Source organism: Lemur catta, chromosome 15, assembly GCF_020740605.2.
Source record: "Lemur catta isolate mLemCat1 chromosome 15, mLemCat1.pri, whole genome shotgun sequence".
Lineage (NCBI taxonomy): Eukaryota > Metazoa > Chordata > Mammalia > Primates > Lemuridae > Lemur > Lemur catta.
Window position 1 is genome coordinate 43012026 of NC_059142.1, and position 25651 is coordinate 43037676.

The 25651-nt window shown below is 48.0% G+C and overlaps 1 protein-coding gene across 2 annotated transcripts; it reads left to right on the top strand.

The window, feature by feature from the left end:
- Positions 1–1625: 1625 nt before the first annotated feature.
- Positions 1626–14709, top strand: MYL4 (myosin light chain 4). Of its 2 annotated transcripts, XM_045525931.1 has the most exons (7): positions 1626–1809; positions 6163–6190; positions 11063–11212; positions 12684–12857; positions 13313–13390; positions 13938–13981; positions 14546–14709. In XM_045525931.1, exons 1-6 carry the CDS (start codon positions 1681–1683, stop codon positions 13964–13966), a joined length of 588 nt encoding a protein of 195 aa, XP_045381887.1. In that variant the 5' UTR covers positions 1626–1680; the 3' UTR covers positions 13967–13981; positions 14546–14709. The 2 variants fall into 2 exon arrangements, with proteins under 2 accessions (XP_045381887.1, XP_045381886.1); XM_045525930.1 differs by lacking the exons at positions 1626–1809; positions 6163–6190 and adding an exon at positions 10646–10747.
- The last annotated feature ends 10942 nt before the right edge of the window (positions 14710–25651 follow it).

The window sequence follows — 25651 nt, forward strand, 5'->3', positions numbered from 1 at the left end:
AGCTGAATGTCTCAGGCAGCTCAGAAGGCGGGCCAGGCCTTAGGTTCCCACGCGTGAACCAGGATGAGGTGAGATGATCTCTGAGGGCCCTTTGGCTCTGAAAGGAATGATCTGGGCCGTGGAGCCTGTGGTTAGGAAGCCGGGAAATGGGCACATGTGGGCTCCGAGTATTCTGTCGTCCAGCAATCTTGCTTTGTAGGTGAGCAAACTGGGCCTAGAAAGGCAGTGACCTTTCTGCTTCTCCCAGCTTTATTCCTCTTTGTAACTGTAGAGTCTAAAGATTCAGCTCAAAGCAGTTTTGTGTAGTGGATAAAAAACTTTCGAAATGTTTTAATAAAAACAGTACATGCTCGTTATAAAAATTTCCATTAATACAGGAAGTGAAAAAAGTAAAACACTACAAATCGCTGTCATCCCCCTGCCCTCACCCCACAGGTCCCCAAGGGTGTCTCCTGTTCACAGTTTGGTGCGGCTCCATCCTGACCTTTCTGATGAGCACACAAACATGAATGCCTCCCCCAAAGGGTTATTGTGTGAATTATTCCAGCATGAACTTTAGAATCAGACACACCTAGGGTCTAATCCCAGCTCATAGGTAGTTACTTGAGTGACCTTGGCCAAGTAATTCAAACGCGTTTAGTCTCAATTTCCCTGTGTGTAAAACAGAGTAATAATAGTATGACCTTACAGGATTTTGGTAAAGATTGAATGAGACTTTATATGAATAGCACTTAACAGTGCCTGTTATTAAATCCATAGTAAGCACCACACACACACACACACACACACACACACACACACACACACACACAGAACGAGTTAGAGGTACAGTGAAAATGAGACCCCAAGTTTTCTGACCTCCAGTGTCCTCAACTTTTTGCGACACCTCTCTGCCTCTCACCCAGGCCCCCTAAGGCGCGTGTTAAGTGTTCAATACCTGTTGAATGAATGATTGAGGTGTGTGTCTGTGTGTGTGTGTGTGTGTGTGTGGGTGTGGGTGTGGGTGGCTGGGTGGGTGGATCCATCTGGGATTTGAGATCTGTGGAGTTCCTGGGATGCCTGCCCTGGAGAATGGAGGGTTTCAGTCTCTGGGACAGCGTGGGTTGGCTGGACCAGCTGTTGCTTCAGGGCTCCATGCCGGGAGAGTTGAGCCTCTGGGCAGAGTTGAGGGGCCAGAGTGGCTCTCAGCTTAAGGGATCTTGGCTTAAAAGGAATGTGCAGTGGGCTGCCTCTGTTCAGGAGGGGCTAAAAAAAGCCTCACCCTCCCCTGGGCTTTGTGTGAGGGTTATCAACTGCTCAAGTCAGCTCATCTCTCTGGCTGCTCTGGCATTTTTGAGAGGGTCTGTTTTCCTGGCCCCTCTAGGTTTCCGCCCAGTGGCAGGAAGGGGTCAGCCTGTCCTAGAGGTGGAGGCTGAGAGGAGTGAGGTGTGGGGCGAGGGGGAGGGGGCTGGTAGCCCCAAACCTGGTGACAATACACAGTTGTCAGCTGTACCCTGCTGGTGTTTCTTCCTTTTATAGTCAGCAGCAGTTGCTCTTGCTCTCACCCAGCCCCTCTGTGGGGGCTCCTGCTTAGGATAAAAGGGGAGGGAGGCTGCCCTGTCTCCTATCTCATCTCCCAGGCACCGCGTCTCTTGGTTTCTTCTTAGATCACTCCTCCACTGAAGATCCCAACAAGACAACATGCCTCCCAAGAAGCCTGAGCCTAAGAAGGAGGCGGCCAAGCCAGCCCCAGCGCCAGCCCCTACGCCAGCCCTGGCCTCAGCCCCCGAGGCCCCCAAGGAAACTGCTTTTGACCCCAAGAGTGTAAAGGTGAGTGAGGCTCAGCCATCAGGATGGGGGTGGGGATGACATTCAGGATCCTGTTTACCCTGGAGCTTAGAGAACTACTTCATGTAGGCTGGACTGGGATGAGGACTGAGGCGTCACAGTCCCATGGGACAGTGGAGTGGGCATTGGGGCTGACGAGGGGCATCTCTGGTCATAGGCCTTTTCCCTTAAGATCAAGTTGCTGCTCTGTTCGAGGAAGCCCTGCTCTGCCACCCTAGAGTCGGCAATGGTGGGAGGTAGAACCACCCAACCATCTACCCTTTTTAAGGCACTGTGAGGACCATCACAGCAAAGTAAAGGAGACCAACCTTTCCACGCAGGTAGTGTGACAGCTTTATGGAGAGCAGATACATAATGACAGCTGCCAGTGCAACTTGGAGTAAGTGCTGTAAACAGTCGGGGAGCGTACTCCCCGTGCACTGGGGCCTGGGAAAGGCTTCCCTCACACACACCCTCATTCTGGGTGAGGGAGGGTGGGAAGGGAGGCTGCAGTTAAGGTAAGAGAAGCCTGGGTCTCCCTGTTCCTCTTTCCCTACCTGGATGGGCCCCTCCTTCTGGGGCTACAGCCTGGGCTCCTCTCTGCATTATGCAGAGGGCTGGCCCTATCCAGGCTGAGACCCTCTCTCTGACCTGGTCAGGGAGCTGGGCCTGGTTCCCCTTGCCCCATCCTGCTCCCCTCACACGGGGACATTCCTCGCCCTGGAGCTGGTGTAGGCCCTGCCTGCTGACTCAGTCATTTTAGACCTCCCAGCTATCTGGCCCAGCTGCTGAAGGAATGGAACCGAGAGAGGGTGGGCCGAGGAGGGAGGGGTTCAGAGGCCTCTGGAGAGGAGCAGTTTTAAGCCCTGGCACCGGAATGGACGAGGTCAAGTGGCTACTGGTATGAAGAGCTATTAATAACAGGTTGGGAGCGGTGGGCCCCTGGGGATCTCAGCCTCAGGGCAGGGATGGGGGTTGTGAGAATCAGGTCAAAATAAGAACACAGGACCAGGTTCTGTGACAAGTAGGCAGGGAAATTAAAACCCAGGGCTCTGATTGTATGACCCTCCCTGGCCCTCTCAGGATTCCTCCCAGCCTCTGCAGCAGGGATACCCTATAGCTCTTGTGCCAAGGACCTGGGGTTGACCAGGTAATCCCCACAAGGGGCAGCAGTCGGGCAGAACTGCTTGGCCAAGAGATGGTAGCTATTGCTTCGGCCCTGGGCTTGCTTAGGGCTCACTCTGGGAAACTGAGGCCAGTGTAAGTCCTTGAAAGGACCATACATCACCTCCTCCCTGGGCTGAGCAAGAAAAGCTGACCATCTTACTCCTCAGGATCCCTCCTGGATTTTATTTCTGATTTGTTCTGATGAGGCGCCATACCTATGGGCGTGTCGCCAGCCAGGTTCCTGGCATCTGGGCAACAGCTGCCTAGTGGCACGAGACGGGTGTCCTTCCCTTGGCCTATAGCTTCCCTCCATCCACACACCTCTCCCAGTTTCTCAGCCCTCTTTCCCTTGTCTGTGTCTTCCAATCCTGGGGGTTGTTGAAGTTGCTTTAAAGTAGGAAAAAAAAAATAGATTCCTTTCATGGATGCCATTTTCCGTGTTATTGCACTTACCCAGTTCTTTTGTGCAGGAGAGTCTTTGCTCAAAGATAGAGCAAAAGTAAACTTAAGCCCAATATATGTAGTTATGACCATATATTCAGTTTTTTTTAAATCAGCTGAATTTAAGATTCAAGGTTTTGTGTTTTTATACTACTTTCTGTTACATGTTTTCTCCTGGGGCTTAAAGCATTGCAAAGTAAGGCAAACTGTACCTTTTCTTAGAGTTAGTGCAGAACATCCTTTACCACATCCCTTAACTTCCTGACTACCCTCTGCTTTTAGCAAAGTCCATTCCTGGGCACAGCTCGTTTCCTTCCCAACCCAGTTTAGGCACCCCCACTCCCTAGCCCCCACCAGCTCATGCAGCCACCTCCAGGGGTCCTCATTAATGGAGTCTGTTCAGGCCAGGCATGGTGGCTCACATCTATAATCCTAGCACTTTGGGAGGCTGAGGCAGAAGGATCACTCGAGGCCAGGAGTTTGAGACCAGCCTGGGCAACATAGCAAGACCCCGTCTCTACAAAAGATAAAAAAGTAGCTGAGTGCCCTGTGGTCCCAGCTTCTCAGGAGGTTGAGGCAGGAGATTGCTTGAGCCCAGAAGTATGAGGTTGCAGTGAGCTATGATGATACCAACTGCATTCCAGCCTGGGTGACAGAGCAAGGCACTGTCCTGGAAAAAAAAATGGAGGTCAGTTCTGGGAGACGAGGAGATGGGCTGGGTACAGCTCAAGCAGCAGCAGAATTAGGACTGGGAATGGTGGCACATGGAGAGGACCTCTAGGGGATGGGACAGGATGGGGTGGGGTGGATAAAGACCATGAAGTAATATACAAGATCTTAAATTAAAATGATGACTCATGCTTGGTCATTGTCATTCATGTTCAGAGCCTCCCACTTTCCCCTTCTGTACTCAGCATTGAGTTATTACATATTATCGGGGGGAATCCAAAATTTATTCCTTCATTCAACAAATATTTTTTGAGTCTCTACTACGTAGTTCCGTGAACAATAACAAAAATCCCTGCCCTGAGGGACTCTTGGCTCCAAGGAAGCAGAGTGCACGTAGAGGCACGGGTGGAAAACACTCGCAAAGGGTGGAGGGGCCGTGCAAAGCTACTCTTGCTGTCCCAGAGTGCCTAAGAGGGTACCAAAAGACAAAATTACAACACATTTGGTTTAAAGATCTCAATCGGCTTTCATCTGTGATTCTAGAATCTGGCAACACCTCATTTTATAAAATAGAATGAGTATTCTGATGCGCTGAGCAGAGGAGGTTGGTGTTATAGACACAAAAGGGCGGAGGAAAGCAGAAACAGAAAATGAAATGCAGATTGGTGGTTTCAAAGTTACTTTTCTTATGAAGGTTAAAGCTGAGGGGACTTCCTCACCATGCTTCTGGCTAAAACTGGTCTGTTTGGGGATTTGACTATTATCTCTCACTTTCCTGATTTCTTAGAAGGTCAGAAACAGCTGAGTTTCGTCTTGGTGACGTGGTATTCAGCATGGGTGACTCCATTTTTTTTAGATTTCTTGGGCCTCGTGCAAGATCTCGGTCCAAACCAATGGCCTCCTATAAATTTTATTTAATAATGGACATGTGCTGCAGGAGGGGTTGGGGTGAAATGGGGTGTGGGAAGGCTGAAGGAGGTGGATTTAAGGTCAGCATCAAGTAGGAAAAGAAATCCTACTGTAAGGAGTGGGGGCACTCAAAGGGGGAGGAAGTGCAGCCTGTCAGAGGAGTGTGGACTCGGGAGAGACTGAAGGGGTGAAAGTGAGGACAGTTTATGTCTGGCTAGGATAAGGAATTTACCTTTGACCCAAAGGAATTACAATAGGGAGGCAGTGTAGGTTCTAGAGTTATCCAGAGTATTTCTCTTTCTCTCCTTCCCTCTTACCTGGAGCCATAACTTAACAAATGGTGTTGAGAGAGCTTTGGAGGCTACGTTACAGCCACCCCTCAGTATCCGAAGGGGATTGGTTCCAGGGCCCCAGTGGATACCAAAATCCAGGTATGCTCAAGTCCCTGAAATAAAGTAGCATAGTATTTGCATATAACTACATGCATCCTCCTGTATACTTTATTTATTTATTTATTTTTGAGACAGGGCCTTGCTCTGTTGCCCTGGCTAGAGTGCAGTGGTGTTATCATGGCTCACTGCAGCCTTGAACTCATGGGCTCAAGCGATCCTCCTGCTTCAGCCTCCTAAGTGGCTGGGACTACAGGCACGAGCCACCATCTTCGACTAATTTTTAAATTTTTTGTAGAGATAGGGTCTCGCTGTTGCCCAGGCTGGTCTTGAACTCCTGGGCTCAAGTGATTCTCCCACCTTGGCCTCCCAAAATACTAGGATTACAGGTGTGAGCCACCGTGCCCAGCCTACTTTAAATCATCTCTAGATGACTTATAATACCTAATGCAATGTAAATGCTATGTAAATACTTATGCTGTGTTGTTTTTTATTGTTGTATTGTTATTTTTTATTGTTTTTTTTCCTTCCTAATATTTTTGATCTGCAGTTGGTTGAACGTAGGGTTGAGGAACCCGTGGATACAGAGGGCCAAGTCTATTTCCTAGCCTGTCTGTTGTGGCTCATTCATCAGAGGACTGGTGTTTACACTTAGCCAGTAGTCTTCCCTCCTCATCAGTGGCCTGCTGGAGGTGACCAGACTGTGGTGGAAGCCACTTCTGCTTCCCATGGGAAGCCTTCAGTAATCCCAGCCCTCACTCCTCTGTTTCCCTCCCCACAGATAGACTTCAGTGCTGACCAGATTGAAGGTGAGTATGAACAACCCCACCTCCCCCTCTTTGCACTTTCCTACTTTCCTGAAGAAGGAGAAAAAGGAAGAGAAGGAGTAGTTATCCTCATGGTAATAGTAATCATCATCATCATCATAGTAAATCTGTACTGAACACCTAGCATGTGTTAGGCACAATCCTAAGCACTTTACGTGGATTAACTAGTTCAAGTCTTATAACAATCCTATGAGGCAGCAATATTACCACCCCCATTTTACAGGGGATAAAACTGAGGCACAGAGAGGTTGGGTGGCTTGTCTCACACAGCAGTCAGTGGTGGAGCTAGGATTCAAACTCAGCCAATCTGATTCCAGACCCGTGTTCTCAAGTACTCTGCCAGACTGCTTGGAATGTAACAGATGCTCAGCAAATGTTAGTGCCCTTTTTCTTCACCCCCAAAATATATCCAAGATATTTGGAAGCGTTCATTTCTGTTCCTGTTATTGGAGAATGTTCCTTAGGTTACCAGCTTCCCGTCCCCTCATCATGAAGTCTGCCAAGATGCTCACCCACTAATGGTGGCAGGGCCCATGGTGAGTCGGGGGTGCCCTAGTCCACTTGTGATCTCCATCAGCAACTCTTCTCCATCTTTGTAGAGACGATTTATGTTTTCTCAGTGTCACAGAAAGTGTTATTAAATGCAGCTTCAAGACAAACCTCGAGATCTCCCAGCCTCCAGTCTGATTGTCACTCTTTAGCCTCTTTTTTGTAGAAGTCTGGTGTTCTGAGAACGAAATGTTTCACCATGTGATAGCTACGTGTCCCCAGCTGTAAAGCAGGGCTCACTGTCATTGCAGCTTATCCCTCTGCTTCCCCCAGCAAATGCCTCCAAGACATAAAATCACAGGAGTTGGAAGGGACCTTGAAAGATCACTTGATCCAACCCTGTCATTTTAAGCACATGCTGTATTTTAAAACTTAAACTAATACATGACAAAACAACAACAAAACAAAAATCAAACATATACTACTTAAAAGGAAATAATAAAAAATAAAAGTATTTTTTTCATGTGATTCCCTTCCCAAAGACAATTGCTATTAAGAGGTATTTATATATCCTTTGAGAAAAATATAGTGACAGACAAGTATGTATGTATATATACAAAGTTTACACAAATTGAGCCCTGTGATGCATACTGGCCTATGCCTTTTATTAAGTATATATTTGGATTTAAGAATATATGATAATTCTGGGAGGCTGAGGCCGGTGGATCGCTCAAGGTCAGGAGTTCGAGACCAGCCTGAGCAAGAGTGAGACCCCGTCTCTACTAAAAAAATAGAAAGAAATTATCTGGCCAACTAAAATATATATAGCAAAAATTAGCTGGGCATGGTGGCACATGCCTGTAGTCCCAGCTACCTGGGAGGCTGAGGCAGTAGGATCGCTGAAGCCCAGGAATTTGGGGTTGCTGTGAGCTAGGCTGACGCCACGGCACTCACTCTAGCCTGGGCAACAAAGCAAGACTCTGTCTCAAAAAAAAAAAAAAAAAAGAATATATGATATTTATCTAATAATATACAATATTTGGATATCTTTTCATAATTAACACAAACAGTTCTATTTCATTCTTTTAAATAATTATATATAGAGAGTCTCACACATGGATGCACCTTTTTTACTTAATCAGGACTACACTGATAGGCCTTCAGGTTGTTTCCAGTTGGAGGACATTGGCATGTGTTCCCCAGGTGACCTTCCTAGCAGTGGGTCAAAGGATGTGTGCATTTTACATTGTAATGGTCATTGCCAAATTGCCCTCCAAACAAGTGACACCAGTTTACCCACAATTAGAACACGAGAGCTGGCACATGCATGTTGGAAACTAGTGAATTGTTTCGCTGTTTTTGTAATGCCCTGTAAGATACTTTCAGTCAGCAGTTTTGGGGATGCTGTGAAATTCTTAATTTTGATGCATTCTAGTTAAATATATACTTACATGCATATACAAACAAAATGGCACCAGTGAAGACTGGAAAATCAACTAATGATCAAAATTTTTAATTTCCCTAGTGGGAATCATGGTCAAAGCCAACTGAAACAGCTGGTTGCTTCTTCTCTCCTGAACATTTTCAGTGGCAGAAGTGGGGCTAATACAAAAGCCTCCTGATTCCATTCCAATCTTTTATCCCTCTGACCTTGAAGACATGTTTCTTTGTGTTGCATCAGAATTGTTTCTCCTTAATTTTACCCCAGTTATCTCTTTATTTGCTCTTTGGTGAAGCTGATGATGGTTTTCTCATGTTATGGTGGAAAGAACATTATTTGGAAACAGGAGGCTTTTTGTATTTGTCCTAATTCTGCCACTATTGGCCATGAGACTTTGGGCAAGTTACTTCTTCAAATCTTACTTTTCTTATCTGCAAGGTGAGGGTATTTGGTTCTTTTCAATTCAGAAATTCTGTGACTCTATTCAGCATCTGCTACATACCCTCCATCTATCTGGAGATAGTTTTCAAATCCCTTCTTGGATTTGTATTCTCTAGGTGATATGGCCCCAATTTCTTATATGCTTTTTTTCTCCTAGGTACTAGCTTTTAACCCTTGGCTTCCCTCTCTGGTCCCTCTCCAGATTTCCATATCCTTCTAGAAAGGGGTTGCCACCATTGAACTCATTGCTCTAGTAAGCAGCTGACTACACTACTGCAGGCTATAGAGGAAGGGCCTCTTCTGGGCCCACGAACATCACTTCAAGGTCACACTGGCTTTGTTTTTTCCTAGTAGTAATCTTAAACTTTCCTATTTGGTTTTTATGTGCATACCAGGGTTCCCAGAAGGCCAGTAACAGGTTGGAGTGTTAGCGGGTACAGCAAGCAGGTCTCTCCCTCTTCCTTCCTACCATTTCCTTGGTTTAATAGTTGATCAGAAGCCACATCTACATTGACTATAAATTAGGATAATAATACCTCTAGCATAAGTGTTTTTTGCTAAAGATTAATGAGGTAATCCATGCAAAATTGTCAGCTCAGAGCCTGATCCATGGTAAGCATTCAAATCATTGTTCTTATTACTTTTCTCCTCATGTTTCAGCCTCCTATTGAGTATCATTATATCCTGTTTTTTCCCCCATTATATCTTCTTTTATGAGGAGACCCCCTTTTTTGTTAAACCTGGCCTCACTCTTCTGAACAAACTAGGAGAAGATCAAAAAGTCTGAATTCAGATTCAACTAACAAATATATATTTATTGAGCACTGAGGGATGCTAATTGCTTTAAAGGTTAAAAAAAATTAAATCCTTATAACAAGGCTGTGAGGTAGGTGTTATTTTCTTTTTATAAAAGGAGGAAACCAAGGTTCAGTGAGGTCAAAATCACACAGTTAAGTGATAAAATTGGGAGTAAACTCAGTAAGATAATACTAACAGCATTGTTTGGACATTTATTATGTGCTGGAGATTGTGTTAAGATTTTTTATGTACATTATTGTATTTACATAAATTATTGTATTAATTTGAATATAATTTAATGTAAGGACCCTACGAGGTAGGTGCCATTTATAGAAGAGAAGAGGTTTATCGAGGTTAAATATTTACTTGACCACGGTCAAGTAAGCAATGGAAATGGAATTTGAACTCAGTTATTCAGTAATGTGAAAGACATGTGGTTTTATATCTTTTAAATTCATAGAAAGCCTAATAAAGAGTTGCAAGTAAGGGTTTGGGGGCAATCTTCTTTGATATGTGGAATGATTTGTAAATAATCCACATGCAGCCTCTAAGGAAATAAGTACTTAAGGAATAAGTATTAAAATGAGTTTTTCACCTAAGCAGTTCACAAATTCTTTTTTGGCTAAATCTGTTAATCTGCTTAGTGAAACACTTCCTTGTGGATAGTATAAAGTAACCGCAGTGGTACTGCCAGACCAAATTTATCTCCACTAATGAATTGGTTGAATCCAAATCAGTGAAGAATTAAGGTTCTTAGAAAAGGGACCAGGTGCGCCTTTGTAATTCAGCCTTGCCCCTGGGATACCTGCCCTGCCACCTTCAGGGAGTCCAGTCCCTGTGGTTCTGAGCTGGATCCAGACTAGGAAATAGTAATAACCACAAGTTGTCCCTTCCCTTTCCATGTGCTGGACACTGCTTGGCGTGCTTTGTGATCCCCCAACAGCACACTCAGGTGCACATTGTATCCCCACAAGAGCTAAGAAAATGAGCCAAGAAACAGAGGTTACTAGTTTGCCCAAAACCATGTACGGGTCAGTGGCAGAGCTGGGGTGCTCTGACTGTTACAATGTCCCTTCCTCCGGCCTGGGAGCCCCCTTTCAGCCCAGAACAGGCAGTAAAGATAATAGCAGACTTTCCAACAGGTCTTATCACTTTGCAAAGTGCCTCCACATTCTGCCACCTGCTCTGACTCTCACAGTAACAGGAAGGGGTGGGGTGGGGTGCAGCCGTTATGCCCTTTGTGTGCACAAGGAAACTGAGACCCAGGCTGGCTTATCCTGTGCTGTGAAGCAGAGCCAAGATGAGAACCCGGAAGTCCTCACTTCTCTGCCATGTTCAACAGTCAGGAGCCTTACCTACACCAGGGAAGGGTGAGTGGGTGGGAGGGGTGAGGCAGAGAGACAGCCACATCATGTAACAACTGAATGATAGACGAGCTCCCAGGCCCAGCGAGGGAAGGCCCAGTGCTGGAGGGGTCGTGGAGGCAACAGGCTCCCTCTTTAGTTGTCAGAGGATGGGATGGGGACAGGTTCCAGGGAGGATCTGGGATGATGGCTGAAGGGAGATATTCGAATATTTTAACAACCACATCGCCCTGCTCTTCAGCCTGGGGCGAGGCTGATCACCCTCCAGCCACAGCCTTCACTTGGGGCCGGGGAGGCTGTAGCTGGATCTTCTCTTTGCAGAGTTCAAAGAGGCCTTTTCGTTGTTTGACCGGACCCCGGCTGGAGAGATGAAGATCACCTATGGGCAGTGTGGGGACGTGCTGCGGGCCCTGGGCCAGAACCCCACCAACGCCGAGGTGCTGCGCGTCCTGGGCAAGCCCAAGCCCGAAGGTCAGCGCCGGCCGAGTGGCTGACCTCTCCCGGGTCTGCCTCGAAGCCCCAGGGCTCCTCGTCCAGATCTGTCTCCCGTCAGCTAACAGCCTCTCTTGTCCCCCTTTAGCCCTTCAGGATCAAGCTCCCCTACCAGGTTACCCTAGTCCCATTGCAGGAATTTATCTAGAAGCCCCCATACTTAGTTGACCCTTGAAGAATGTAGCCTGGGCTTGTTCTTTTTCCCTCACGAGGTTGGGAGCTCCTGGGGGGCAGGAGTGACATTTTATTGCTTCAGGGTGCTGGGGACACAGTCATGGCCAATAGCCCCCACTGCCCAACCCTGTAGCTCTCAGTCAAGGTGTCTGTCACACACTGAGATATCCTCTGACTGGTGTAATTTGCTTCACAAATAACTTGTTTCTAATAATAATTAGAGCACTGAAGTTTGCAAATTATTCATTTAATATAAATTAGAGCAGATTCGAGATTAGCTCTGTGACGGCTCTTTCACTCATTTGTGTTCCGATAGGTTTTGGTGAGCGAGCAGTTAGAAAGTGGTGCAAGGGAGTGAGTCTTATTTGTCAATGTCATCTGTCACGTGTGCCAGTAAAGCTAACAGCAGCTCTAGAACACACATCCTTCTCAGAGGTGTAGGCACTGGGGGTGGGGGAGGCAAACCTGGGCGGGAGCCTCCCCCTCCCTTGGTTCTGGCCCCCTCCCCTTTTCTTGCTGAAGATACCAGTGGGGGGCGAAGGATTTGGGCAGGAAAGGGCCAGAGGCTAAAAGCTTGCCCATGTCAGTGGGGCTTCTTAGAGGTTAAAAGCCTCTTCCATTTTGGGAGGTTCCCAAGTGATTATAAAAGAAAGAAATGCCAAAATTTGTGGTATTTGAAAATGGTTCACATCTATTAAATTCAAGCTTTTAACACACTACCATGTGGGAGAAGTGTGCTATTCACAAGAGAATTGCAAATGTATAAAAATCATTGATTCAGAGTAGCTCCAGGCCGTGTGATCTAGTGATGGGACCCCGTGCAGAGTTACACACTTTCTTGTTTCAATCCTTTTGGTTTACTTCTGTGACTGTGTGTGTGTCACATGTGAAAAGTCTAGACTGCGAGTGTGAGGCCTGGGCTGTATGGCCCTTTGGGCCCCTCACGTCCTGCTGCTGCCGCCCTCCGCTCCCCTGCCTACCTGGCCACGCGGTGCTCAGAGGTCTGGGTGGAGTCACGGTTCCTTTTTCCTTACATCCTGCTCCTTCACTGAGAAAAGAGCGCCCGGGCCCAAGTCTCCCAAGCCCCAGGTCTCCTCCCTTGCTCCTGTGGGCAGCTCTGTGCCCTCCAGGAGCACTGACTGGGAGACCCACCCAGAAGCGGCTGCAGCCCAAGCCCTGGGTGCTGCCCGAGCTGGGGTGAGGCCCCCTCTTGACCCTCTGCTCCCCTGAGCATCTGCTCATTTTGCGTTCTCTTTCCTTCCCCTGCCCGCTGAAGAGATGAATGCCAAGATGCTGGACTTCGAGACGTTCTTGCCCATCCTGCAGCACATCTCCCGCAACAAGGAGCAGGGCACCTATGAGGACTTTGTGGAGGGCCTGCGTGTCTTCGACAAGGAGAGCAATGGCACGGTCATGGGCGCTGAGCTTCGGCATGTTCTTGCCACCCTGGGTATGCCAGCTGGGCAGAGACAAAGTCTAAGTGGGAGGAATGGAGGGGTGGGAGTTGCCAAGCTGGCATATGTGGGGGGTACACAAGATCCCGGGGCCCCTGCATCCTGAGGATCACATCCCAGTCCAGGCCCTGCCTCCTGGGCTCTGCAGGAACAACCTTCCCCATCTGGGTTTGGAAGAGGAGCTGAGAGCAGATTGGTAGAGCAGGGGTTACTACTGAGGCCTGAGAGGTGGGACCCAGGGCATCTGTCCTTGTCTTTACCTTAGACGCTGGGGCCCTGGCAGCTGTAAGGCAGAGGAAGAGGCTTCAGGGATTAGGCAGGGCCTAGAGACCCTTGGCCCCACCTTCCAAAGCCTTTAGGGGAGCTTGGTATGAACCACTTGCCAGATCCAGGGAGTCCCTCCTTTGCCGTCTGTAATTAAGAGCCCACTTCCTCCCAACCCTCACTGCAGGAGAGAAGTTGACTGAGGCTGAAGTGGAGCAACTGTTGGCTGGGCAAGAGGATGCCAATGGCTGCATCAACTACGAAGGTATTAGGTCATGCCTTGCTTCCCAGGGTACCCAGGGATGGGTAAGTGGGCACAGCTTGGGTTGGGTGGGTCCAGGGGCTGGAGGGAAGATGTGTCACATGGGCTTTGGTGGACTCCCAAGTGGATGTTGTTCTTTTCCATCCTGGGCGTGAACGTCCTGGTGTAATGGAAGAAGCATCAACTTTGGAGATAGCTCTGTGATATACTGGCTGTGTGGCCTAGATCAAGTCACTTGCCTTCTCTGAGCCTTGGTTTTCTCATTTGAGTAGCAAGAGTGGTTCTGGCACCTTTCTCAAGGTTGTGGGGATTTGGAGAAATAATGCAGCTCATTTCTGCTGTGTTGAGCATCAGTGCGGAGTAGGCACAGGCACTCTGCCCTACCCACCAACTCCCAAATAAGAGAAGGAATTACAGTTCGGAGAAAGGGGAGCAGGAAGGTTGGGAGCCAGGCAGGGTAGGGAAGGGGGAAGCGGTTTAAGGGGCCAAGAGAGAAATGAAGGGCTGGGAGGAGCCGAGCCCTGTGGCTGACTTTCACCTTCTTTCCTAGCTTTCGTCAAACACATCATGTCCGGGTGAAGCAGATTCCTCCAGGTGAGTGCAGCCTCTCCCCACTGGTCCCTTCTGGGGTCACACAGGGGCTTAGGAGCAACACCACATGCCCTAGAGGTTTTCTGCCCCAGCCCCAGCTCCAGCCCCTTAAGAGGAAACTCCTTAGGATCAGGAGGTGAGAGCAGCCCAGCGACCACCGACCAGACCACTGCCTCCCCTGCTCCTGGTGCTCATCTCCTGCCCTCTTCCCTTCCTGCCCTCCTCTCTTCCTGCCAACCTCTACCCTCCCTCGTCCTTTCGCCCTGTCCTGACTGTCATCAGTCACGTCCTCCTGCCTCTCCCAGCATCTCTCAAGGCAAGACCGTGCCCTGAAGCCTGGGCCCTTCTGTGCAGGATCCTGGGGGCGAGAGAGTTGGATCCCAGTGGAAGACAGGGTCTCTGGCCTGTGCTCTTAACCCTGTCCCTTCTCACTTTCTGGCCTCCACCCCTGGCCTCCCTTGGGGTTCCCCTGGGGCCTGGTGCCATCCAGATAGTGAAATGGGGTTTGCATAAGGGGCTGGGGTGTGGGAGGGTAAAATGCCCTTTCCAGCTTGTGCTTCCTTTCAGGTGCCTGCCCTTGGCCTTGGCCGTACCAGGATGAGTTAGTGAGAGGACCAGAGTGACTGTGCTGAGCTGAAGTCCTGGACTATCGCGCCACAGCCCCAGGTCCTCCCAGGCCACGCCCCTCCCTGTGAATAAACGCTCCAGCAAGGCTGGGCCAAGGTCCCTGGCTTTGACCAATCTCTGGGTTGTCTTTTAAAACTAATCAATCAAATCGGGTTTTGTGTGTGTGAGTGTGTGATAATGTCGCCTGAGGCTTCATGTGTACTCAGAGAAATGAGTAGTATCTGGCAGCTGGGAGACAAGGGCAAAAGCTGGTGGATCCAGAAATACCGGGGTCTGACCCATGCGCGGGAGCTCTGCAGGGTGGGCAGGTAGAGGAGCTGTGATTAGGAGTTTCGCTGCCTTCCAGGGCTCACTCTTCACCTATTGCACCTCCCCGGGGGCAGAGGAAGCCACGCCAGGGCTGAGCTGGGGACTCCTCAAGTGGTCCTTGCTGCTGCTGCTGCTGCTTTTTAAGAAAATCGTGGTAAAATGCACATAACACAAAATTTACCATCTTAACCATTTTAAGCACACAAGTCGGTAGTGTTAAGTATATTCACACTGTTGTGCAACCACTCTGCAAAACTGTTTTATCTTCTCAAGCTGAAACTCTGTACCCATTAAACATCAACCCCCCATTCCCTCCTCCCCTGCCCCTGGCAATCAGCATTCTACTTTCTGTTTCTGTGACTGTGACCACTCCAGATAAGTGAAATCAGACAGTATTTCACGCAGCATAATGTCCTCAAGGCTCATCCATGCTGTAGCATGTGTCAGAGTTGCCTTCCTTTCCTAAGACTGAATAACATTCTGTTGAATGGCTGGATCACTGTGGTTTTGGTACTTGCTTCTCCATGTGGGCCTTTTGGTGCCTCTGGCAGGCTAAGCCCCCGTACCCGATTCAGCCCTGCACGTGCTCATGGACTCCAGACCAGGACTCCAGCTCAGAGATCACGGACCTCAGGCTGGGAGGGCCGGGGAGGGGGAGGGGCACGTGGGAAAAGAAGAGTGACAAGAAAACCAGGGATTGGGAAGACAGAGAAGGACGATGTGAAGTTAAAGACACACGTGCACGAGTAGAAATACTTATATTGGAGCTCAGGGCCCAGTCACCCCAGAAAGGAGGTCTCAACACCCCTGAGAACTCCCTAAGGTGGAGTGGATACTTCCCACCGCCTTTCTACTGCCCTGTCAGGGTATCCGCCACAGAACTTTGTGGAAGATCAGTGAATCCAGCCAAAGCTATCTGCCTGTCATGGGAAGTTGAGCCCAAATTTGCCTTTCTCAGAATTTACAGCCTGGCTGGGGAGCTGAGACCCAGGCCCGTGCGCACACCCTCTCTCCTTTGAGGAGCGGTTCCAGCTGTGGGAGTTGAATCCTAACACCAGAGATCGTCATACAGCCGGAAGGGGCGTTACTGGGTCCAGTGGTTCTCAAACTTAGCTTTAGCCCCATAGCGTTTTGCCCAAACTAAATTTTGCTGGGAAGTGGAAGCGTGAGCTGAAGGGCGCACAGCTTCTCTGGCCGACGAGGGTTGGGGTTCGGCTCCCTGGAGTGGAACCAGATCACTGATTTTGTCAGACCTTCTAATTGTGAAAATAAGGACACAGATGCTCAGAGGTAAGAGGCCGTACCCAGGCTCACAGCTAATGGAAGTTGAGCCCAGGTTCCCTGAATTCCTCATTTTTCTGTTTTTCAACACCGCAACCTGCCTTTGGAATTTTTCCAAGCTTGGTTCCCGGGACTCTTCTCTCTTGTCTGTCCCCTTCCTTTGGGCCGTACTTACTGCTTCTTTTCTTCAATCGTGCTCCAACATTTCTCCTTAGTGCTGGGGCCTTGTCAGATTTCCCTCCCCCTCTCTCTTTCTTTCTTCAACAAGCATTTAGTATCCACTGTATGCATTTAGGAGGAGTTGGAGTTAAGGCTCCCAATGATTAAAAAACTGAAAGTGAGTTTTTCCTGCCAAGTAGCGTACAGTGCAGTTAGGCAAGAGCATGAGGGTGCGAGGGCTAAGTAGAGAGTGACCCCGATTAGCATAAGGGTAACTCCCTCTGTGTAACATTCAGTTTAGGTTCCGAGGGACCTACAGGGGGAGGAACCAGGAGGAAGTGAGGTGCAGCAGGGAAGATTTTCCTCAGGAGATGAGCTTTAAGTGAGACCTTAAAGGAAAAGATGCCCCAATGTTGGTGCTTAGGCCCAGGGAGCAGAAGGGCATGAACAAAGGTCATTACTCGCTCACTAATTCGACAGACAGTCACTGAGTACCTGCTCTGCACACGACGCTGGCTTGGGCCTTGGGGACGTGCTGAACCACACGGACAGGGCCTGCCCCATGGAGCTTACAGTCTAGTGGGAAGTCAGACATTAGTTATAATCATGTGATGACATCAGCCAACATTTATTGAACACAGTATCAGTTATTATTACATTCATGAGCTATGGAGACCAAAAAAACAGTGGTTTAAAAGAAACAGAAGTGCATTTCTCCCTCCCATTGCAGTCCAGAGGTTAGCGGGCCAGGGCTGGCAGGGCCATCACTCCATAGTCTTCAGGGACCCAGGCTCCTTTTAGCTGTGGCATCAGTGTGTGACCTGTATTCATGGTCTAAGATGGCTGCTCTGGCTCAGCCATCACTTCCAGTGAGGGAAGAGCTCAGGAAGAATGCCCTGCTTGGTGAACCGCCTGGGGAACCAGCATGACTCATTTGTCACCTCTGTGGTGTTGGGCTTCTTCATCTGAAGACAAAAGAAACTCCTCCCCTCTTAGTCATTTCTTCCCTCTCCCCAACCCCCTCCCTCCCTGGCCCATCAGTAAGGCTTAGCACGTGCCCCACCTGGGAGCAGGTGTGGGTAAAAGGTGGGTAAAAGGTGACTTTGTTTCTTAGATTTCCTTTGCTACACCGACTCCCACTATCTCAAACCCAGATCCAGACCGTGTATAGTGGACTCTTGAACAATATGGGTTTGAACTACATAGGTCCACTTATATGCAGATTTTTTTCAGTAAAAGTTACACCAGGTGTGCCTGCCTCTCCTGCCTCCCCTGCCACCTCCTCCACCTCTTCCGCCTCTGCCACCCCTGAGACAGCAAGACCCACCGCCCTCTTCCTCCTCCTCCTCAGCCTACTCAACGTGAAGATGACAAGGGTGAAGACCTTTATGATGAACCACTTCCACTTAATGAATAGTATCCTTGTGATTTTCTTAATAACATTTTCTTTTCTCTAGCTTACTTTATTGTGAGAATACAGCATATACTAATATTAATAGGACTGAGTCTGCTGGGATTTCTTCCACCGCCCTGAGGAGTGCCTGACAGGCGGCACCTCAGGCAGGTCAAATGCAAGTGAGTGGGGTGGGAGGAGGAAGGGAAGGGGTTTCCCAGCTCTGGGGAAGATTTAAGAAGGGCCCTGGCCTGGAGCCAGCAATGGTACTGTCCCGACGGGATGATGGCAAGTGGTGGAACCTGGGGCAGCTGCTTGTGTGGAAGGAAGAATATGATTGAATGTGCCCCAAAGGCCAGGCTCTCTGCCTCCCTGTGGACAGATGCTGGGGAGAAAGTGGCCCAGAAAGTTGTCAGAGAGCATAGGTAGCTTCATGGAAAGTTCCCACCGTCAGAGCCAAGGCAGGGAGCAGGGAGGAGACCCAGAGGAGGCCCCTGCTCACCCCCTCTCCCTCTACTCCTGAAGGTTGCTGGGTGTGTCCTGGGGCCCAAGCACCTGATGGAGCCCAGAGCCTCTGTTACCCGCTGGAGAGAGAATGGGCAAGGCAGTCACTAGAGCTACGGTGATCATGACATGGGGTCTCCTGATGTCAAAGGCCAATTTCAGAGAGATGATAAGGAGCATTACCAACTTACTGAACACCTACTATGTGCCGGGTGCTGTGCTAAGCACTTCTCATACTATTCTCTCATAGCAGCTTAGGAGGTAGGAGTTATTATCCCCATTTAAGAATTTTAAAATATCATCATCGTTAGTATAGTGGTGAGTAAAAAAAAAAAGATCATATGAGAAGAATAATAACAGCAAACTCGACTCATAATTCTTTTGATATCCCCCCTCCAGTTAAAGGCAGTAGCATGGCATATTACTGTTTCTAAAACACCATTTCCAGCAATTTTTTTCCCCAATTAGGACTTTAAAAACTCCCTATGGTTTACTGGGTCATTTTCAAACCTTTCTACCTGGTTTCCGAGTACCTCCTCTTTTTGCCCCTGATCTCCTAGGAGCACTCCTTGCTGCAACCAGTTGACCCCCTTCCTCTTGGTTAGCTACCCTGTGCCGCCTGCTCTCTCCACGCCCCACGACCTCTTGATTCATCTCGTTCCTCCCTTGTGGTGTGTGCTCCTTTCTGCACATTCTAATTATTCCCACCATTCAAGACTCAAGTCAGCCTCACCCCTTCCCTAGAGATTCCCCCACTGCCACAAGCAAGCGCCCTCCTTGAACAAAAGTCTTTGTACTAATTAGTGATGGTCACCATTTAGTCTCCCTAATACAGTTGCCAGATTGGAACTGAAGATGTTAGAGCTACAGGAGACCCTGAAGACTTCGAGTGGAGTGTAATCACTTGAGGGCCCGGGTTAGCGCAGTGCGATCATGTGTTTGGCATGCTATAAAAGCTGATCACTAGGGCTTTTTAAGGTAGACTGAGTGTGGGTGGAAATGGCTGGTAGTGCAATGTCCACCTCCCACCACTAGATGGCACAATCACAACAGCCTGCTTTCAACAGGACGCCGGAGTTTGATCACATGTGTTTCTCAGAATTAGAGAAAAACTGATTCCCAGCCTGGGCTAGAAGGAAACTTCAGAAGTCACTTAGTCCACCTCTGTGCCTTCAGACAAATGGAGTTTTTGTTTACTTTCAAAGACTCACAACAATTAGTTTGCTTCAGTACCATTCCCCCCCGCTCTCCCCAAAGGTTTTGCAGTGAAGGATCATGGAGAGGACACTGTCGTGGACATGTGGAGACCTGGCATCTAGCCCGGTTGGGCTAAGTCACAGCCCCACTCAGCCTTAGTTCCACAGGTTGCAAATGAGGAGCTGATTAGATCATCTTTAATGTCCCTTCCAGCTCTCTGATGCTGATTATTTAGAGCTCAACTAACTCCCTCTTGCTATATTCAGCCTTCGTCCACTTGTTTTATTTTTTATCCTTATTGTATATATTTAGACCCTATAAGTGGTGGAAAGCATTCATTCAAAATAACTATGGAGTGCACACTAGTAGGTGCTTTAGGAGATAAAAAAGTCGCTCATGGTCTCCCCCTCCATGAGTTTATAGTCTACTTGAGGAAAAATGATATACATATAGAGTTAAACTATGCTAAAAGACAAAATAGAAGAAATGACACTAGGCAGTATATGTCCAAGGAGCAAAGGAGAGACGTGGGACCAGAACACTAGGAGCTCAGAGGAGGAAGAGTGGTCAGGGAGGGCTTCAAGGAAGAGGTGTGGCAAGCTCAGATGGGATATAAATAGATTCAAACCCAGGGAGAGGAATTCCAGTCAGGAGGCACAGGTGCTTTCCTCTTTGCCAATATAACCACAGTTCCTGCCTTTTAGAATTTGGGTAAAAAAATAAAGAAAATAAAAGAAGAGTGAGAAATAGAACTGGAGACTGGGACATGAGGCAAGGAGAAGGGAAGAAAGACAGTGGCGGGTGAGCAGCAGTTCACTCTGGAGTGATGTGCACCAGTTCAGAAAGAGAGAAGCAAAGTTAAAAAGTCTGAAGATGGGCCAGGTGCTGTGGCTCATGCCTATAATCCCAGCACTTTGGGAGGCCAATGAGGGAGGATTGTTTGAGCCAAGGAGTTTGAGACCAGCCTGGGTAACATAGTGAGACCCTGTCTCCATAAAAAATTTAAAAATTAGCTGGACATGGTGGTGCACACCCGTATACCCAGCTACTCAGGAGGCTGAGGTGGGAGGATGACTTGGGCCCAGGAGTTTGAGGCTGTGGTGAACTAGGATTGGGTCACTGCACTCCAGCCCAGGTAACAGAGTGAGACCCCGTCTCAAAAAAAAAAAAAAAAAAAAGAGCTGGGTAAGAAAGCGCTCATTCTTTTCTCCCCTAATCTTGTAGAACCACAGAATCATAAGCGTTCAGGGTTGGAAGAGACTTTAGTTCCCTTCCGTAAAAGCCCTATGGAATGGTTGTCAGTGTTCACGTGAATACCTACCATGACATGGGACTCACTAGTTCCCGAGGTAGACCATTCCATTCAGGAAAAACCTCTAACTGATATTACATTTTTCCTAGTAGGGATCTGACATCTACATTCCTGAGATTTTCATCCACTGGTCCTGGATTTGTCTTCCAAAGTGACACAGAAAAGTTCTAAGACAATTCTCCAAGACAGAAGTTGGTGTTTCCTCTTTTCTCAGCCAAATACCCTCCAGCAGGTGCTTGTTCTAGGCCAAGATTCTTGAATCCATTTAATGTGGCCAGTTTTTCTCAAATTTTTTCTATCTTGGGTCTCAGTTTCCTTGATGCAAGGTATTTCCACACTTTAGGGTCAAAAATTAATCTCCTTGACAGAAACGATGGAACTGAGGTCAAAAGAGAGGTTGGGAAGTTCTGCTAAGGTCATGCTGCTTGCACAAAGGACTCTTATTCTTGCTCTGAACATAGGTAAACATATTTTTGTTGGTTTTAATATCTAAAAATTTTCATTTCATTTTGGACTGGTGCCTTCTTAGCCTTGTTCTTACGGCTCCACGCCATGACTCTGTGTCCATCAGGGGCTCTGGGCTGCCCCTCGCCTGCACATTATATGTAAGAGCCCCCAGAACTCTTTCCTCGGCTCCAGCTGCCTCGTTGCATCCCCTTCCTCACTTGTGTCCTCATGTGGTTGTTTGTGATTGCACTGCTAGAATTTCACTTTCAAGTACAATTCATGCCTTTTACGATAGAAACAGAGGTTCTTAACCATAAACGTCTCTCGTAGGCATATTTATGCTCTTTTGCCAAGAAGAGGATTTGTACTTTTCATTATGTTTTCAAAGGAGTCAGAGATCCAAAAAAGGTTAAGAACTGCTGTTTCAGAGCCTTTGCGGGTTTCTGTTTATCTTTCCCCTGGATGCGCGACGTTTGTATTGCATCTGGTGTGGCCAGTCTTCCTCCCGGCTACCATGAGCTCTACGATAGCTCATCTCCTTCTCCCAGGACTCTCCTCACTTCCACCTCTCTTCCGCCATTCCTTGGGTCACACTTAAGTTTAGAGAGGCCGTTCCTCTTATCATTTATTACTTTCACTTCCGCTGAGGGCCCACTTTGAGCCGTGTAAGCATCCCACCGAGTTCCTCTGCATCTTGTTCCAGACCCTGCCGGATCTGCTCAGGGCACAGATCCCTCAGCGGGCGCTGAGGGAGCACAGGCTCACACGTCACCGCGGTCACTTCTTCCCTCTTCCTTTGTCAGGTTCCGGTGGTCTGCACTGGGCTTCCTCCCGCAGATGGGTGGGTTCCCTGTGGGTGGGAATCTGCCTGATGGTCCGCACTCACATGCCCCCTTTCCTACCAGGGTCATTTTTCTTTAGAATGGAGTCCATCGTGACATGGAAATGATTCCCACCTCACCAAATTTTGGTCAGAGCCAAGAGAGTATGCACATTTTCTAAGAAATCTTAGTCATTTTGCACCTACGTAAATTTTCTATGGTATTAGTTATTGGGGACAGAAGTGTCATTTTGTAACTGAGGGGCGTGGTGGGGGTGTCCACGTCTCGGTTTTCTTTGTGACGTGTGAGACTTTGGTCTTGGCATCTGAGAAATTAAAACTGCACATCTGGCCGTGCCCATCTCAACTTTCTGGCCCTGGGGCTTCAAAGGAGATTCAGATAATGGCCTCCTTGGCCCTTCCCTCTTCCATTCCATTCCCACCCACACTCTTCAGCTCTCAGCTCAGCCCCTCTGTGCCCTACATGTTCGGAAATAAAACTAGAGGTCAAAGATCTAGCATTAAAATTGTGATTACCAGTCTGAAGGTGGAGAGAGCTCTTTATAGTTAGCTCACAATCATTTACTTAATGCATTTTATTGCTGGTTTTGTTTTGAATTAGAATTTAGTCTTTGTGACATTATGCCAGCGTCCTCTTTCTTACAGTGGCAGATGGCATTTTTGTCAGTCCTTTGGGATTTATAAAATTGAATAGGACCTAGTTCTTGCCCTCGAGGAACATCAAGCCTGAACAGGTAAGCTGAGACACGTATTGTGTGCAAATAAAAAGCACCAACTAGAAGGCACATTCTTAAGAGATATACTAACAAAGAAGCAGGGAAATTTTAAAGAAGCTTTAAAAGGATTGTTTTAAAGCTTTCCAGGATTATTTCCAGTTAGAAGATCAGAGAAGGCTCTTTGGTGGAGGAGAAGCTGGCATGTAAACCATACACCTGAAGGATGGGAGTGATTTAGACACACACTCATAGAAACAGTAGAACAGTGGTTAAGACTATAGTCTCAGGGTTGGGATGAGTCTACCCTCACTAGCTATGTGACCTTGGGCAAGTTTCTCAACCTCTCAAAGCCTCAATTGCCTAATCTATAAAATGGAGATAACAGTGGTGCTGACCTTATTTGGTTATTATGAGGATCAAATAAATTAAAACAGTAAAGCACTTAAAACAGTGTCTGCAGTATAGTCAAGAATAAATACTAGCTCTGTAGGGAAGAAGGGTATTCTAGGCACAGGGAAAAGCCTTAGCAAAAGAAGGAAAATGAAACAAACTATTATTCTTTTGGGAAACTAAAAAATGATAGAAATAACTGGAAAACAAATGGAGAGAGAAATAATGCTGGCAACAACAATGCCCTCTTCTGTAGACATACCCACGCTAATGCTGTTCCAAGTGCTTTGTGTGCATTGTTCGTTTCCTCTTCTCAGAGACTCCTCGTGGGGTAGGTGTGACCATCCCCATTCTACAAATGAGGAAACTGAGGCTGACAGGTTAAGCCTCTGCCTGCATTCTCAGCACCACACCGTATTGTCCTTTGCCCTCTGGGGCCGTCCTCAACCCCCTCTGCCCAATGTCGTATGGCAGAAAATGAAAACTGCCTGGTCCGCCCCCACCACCAGCCACGCTTTGCACCTTGTCAAGTCACTTTCTCATTCTGGGCTTCAGTTTCCTTTTGAAGTAAAGGAGTCAATGATGTTCTGGAAGTCCCTTCCAGCTCTAAGGAGTCTGATTTCTTTTTCTCCCCTCTTCTCAAAGCCTGTCTTTATTTGGCTGTCACATGTCATTCTGGCCACCAAACATCCTGATGCTAGGAATGCACAAGGAAGCAGAGAGCAAAGCACCCAGGTCCCTTGGAACAAACCTGCCAGCAGGGTAAAAAAAAAAAAAAAAAAAATCCAACCAGCATTTAACAAAATTAGGAAATTATTTAAAATAAGGAAGTGATCAGAGACTAGAAGTGAGTCAGGGACACTTGCCAGGAAGCCGCAGTCTAAGAACAGACCTTAAAGGAAACGAGGACTGCTTCTTTGGGCTCCAGTTAAAAAGGGGGAATGAAGAGATGTTTCCCTGGTGATCCCGTCCCTCTGGTCCTTTCTTTGTGGCATCAGGGACATCTGGTTGAGAAGAGTCTTGTGGGTTGCGGAGAAAGAGATGGAGCAGGTAGAGAGTATTCAAGGGGAGGGGAGGCAGTGAGTCACCTGTGTGGTATGATTTGCAGCTTAGGTGTACATGTTATTAAATTTTCTTCTTCCAGGAGTGGGGCACAGATTATTTAGATTTGGGAGGAGTAGCCTTGCTACAAAATCACTGTCATATTTTTAACTTGCTTTTTCCCCCCTGTCTTGATGAAAAAATACAATTTTAAAAAGTTGCCACAGATAAATATGGCTGAGACTTGTGTCTTATGACCTATGTAATTAATTTCATGTGCTTCTCCCCTAATCTCTGCCATGCCATCATTAGTGTTTCAGGGACTCTGAGAGTTCTGTCCCCCAACCTCGAAGGGCACCCATGGTCACCTGCTGCAGTGCCCCAAATATCTGTTATTAATCGCCTTTTTGAGGGTAGGCATTGAGGGCTCCCGGGTATGTCTCGATTATTGAGTGTTTGGGCTCTGGAACCAGAATGCTAGGGTTTGGAAGTGAAGACCACAGTTTGCCAGTGAGTGACCTTGACACAGTGACTCTTCCTTTCTGTACCTTGGTGTCCTCATCTGTAAAACAAGGACAAAAACAATACCCATGTCATTCAGGGATGTCGTGAGAATTTTACAAAGTAATATGTCTGAAGTAGTTGGCACAGCAGCTGGCACATAATAAGCCCTCAACAACTGTTAGCAGTGAACTTGTCACCACTCTTGTCCTCTCGGCTTAAATCTTATTCAGTGAATTGCTTAGTAGAATTCTGAGGCAGTAGGAAACACGAGTTCATTTTATGACCTGGGCAAAGGAGAGTGCTAGAAAACAGGGCATGCATTAACTAGGATGGTCCCCACCTGAAGGTTTTAGCACGTACAGAATCCTCTGAGCATTTACAGGATGGGGATAAGGGCATAGAGTTCCTAGGGAAGGACCAAAGAATCAGGGGGAGGCAGACAGATGAATGGTGGTTGACAGTAACTGCCCAGGGACAGGGGACACAACCCTTGGGGTAGTCACAGGTGTCTGAGCTCCTGAGGGGAGGAGGAGGGAACAAGAGGAGTGGAGAGGACAGAGCGGGGAGGGAGGACCGGAGAGGCAGAGGCGCTGTCCTGCCCCGGGCTGTCTGAGTGAAGGAGGTACAGGCGCTTCCCTTCCACGCCTTCCTGGGGCCTCGTGACTTCCAGCCTGGGGCGGAGGACAGCGGCCTTATTGGGTTGGAAATGGCCAGGGCACGGGGAAGTGAGGTGTGCTGCTGGTCATGCTCCCGGCTCACAGTCATCCCACTCTTTGTCATCCTTTCACGGAAAAGCTGAGTCCCAGGGGCCCTTTGTTTAGCCCAGACCTTGGTCCAGTGCCCAGGGTTTTCCGGTGCCACTATCGTATCTCAGTATTCAGCCAGGCATGGTCGGTGACTTCTTGTAATAGCCAAGACAGGAAGTGGTCAGGACCTGGAAATAGAGCAGCCC

Coding starts and splice junctions, on each gene's coding strand:
- MYL4 (XM_045525931.1), top strand. CDS start 1,681: ATGCCTCCCAAGAAGCCTGAGCCTAAGAAGGAGGCGGCCAAGCCAGCC. Junction 11,213..12,683: donor GGGCAAGCCCAAGCCCGAAG/GTCAGCGCCGGC, acceptor TGCCCGCTGAAG/AGATGAATGCCAAGATGCTG. Junction 13,391..13,937: donor TGGCTGCATCAACTACGAAG/GTATTAGGTCAT, acceptor CTTCTTTCCTAG/CTTTCGTCAAACACATCATG.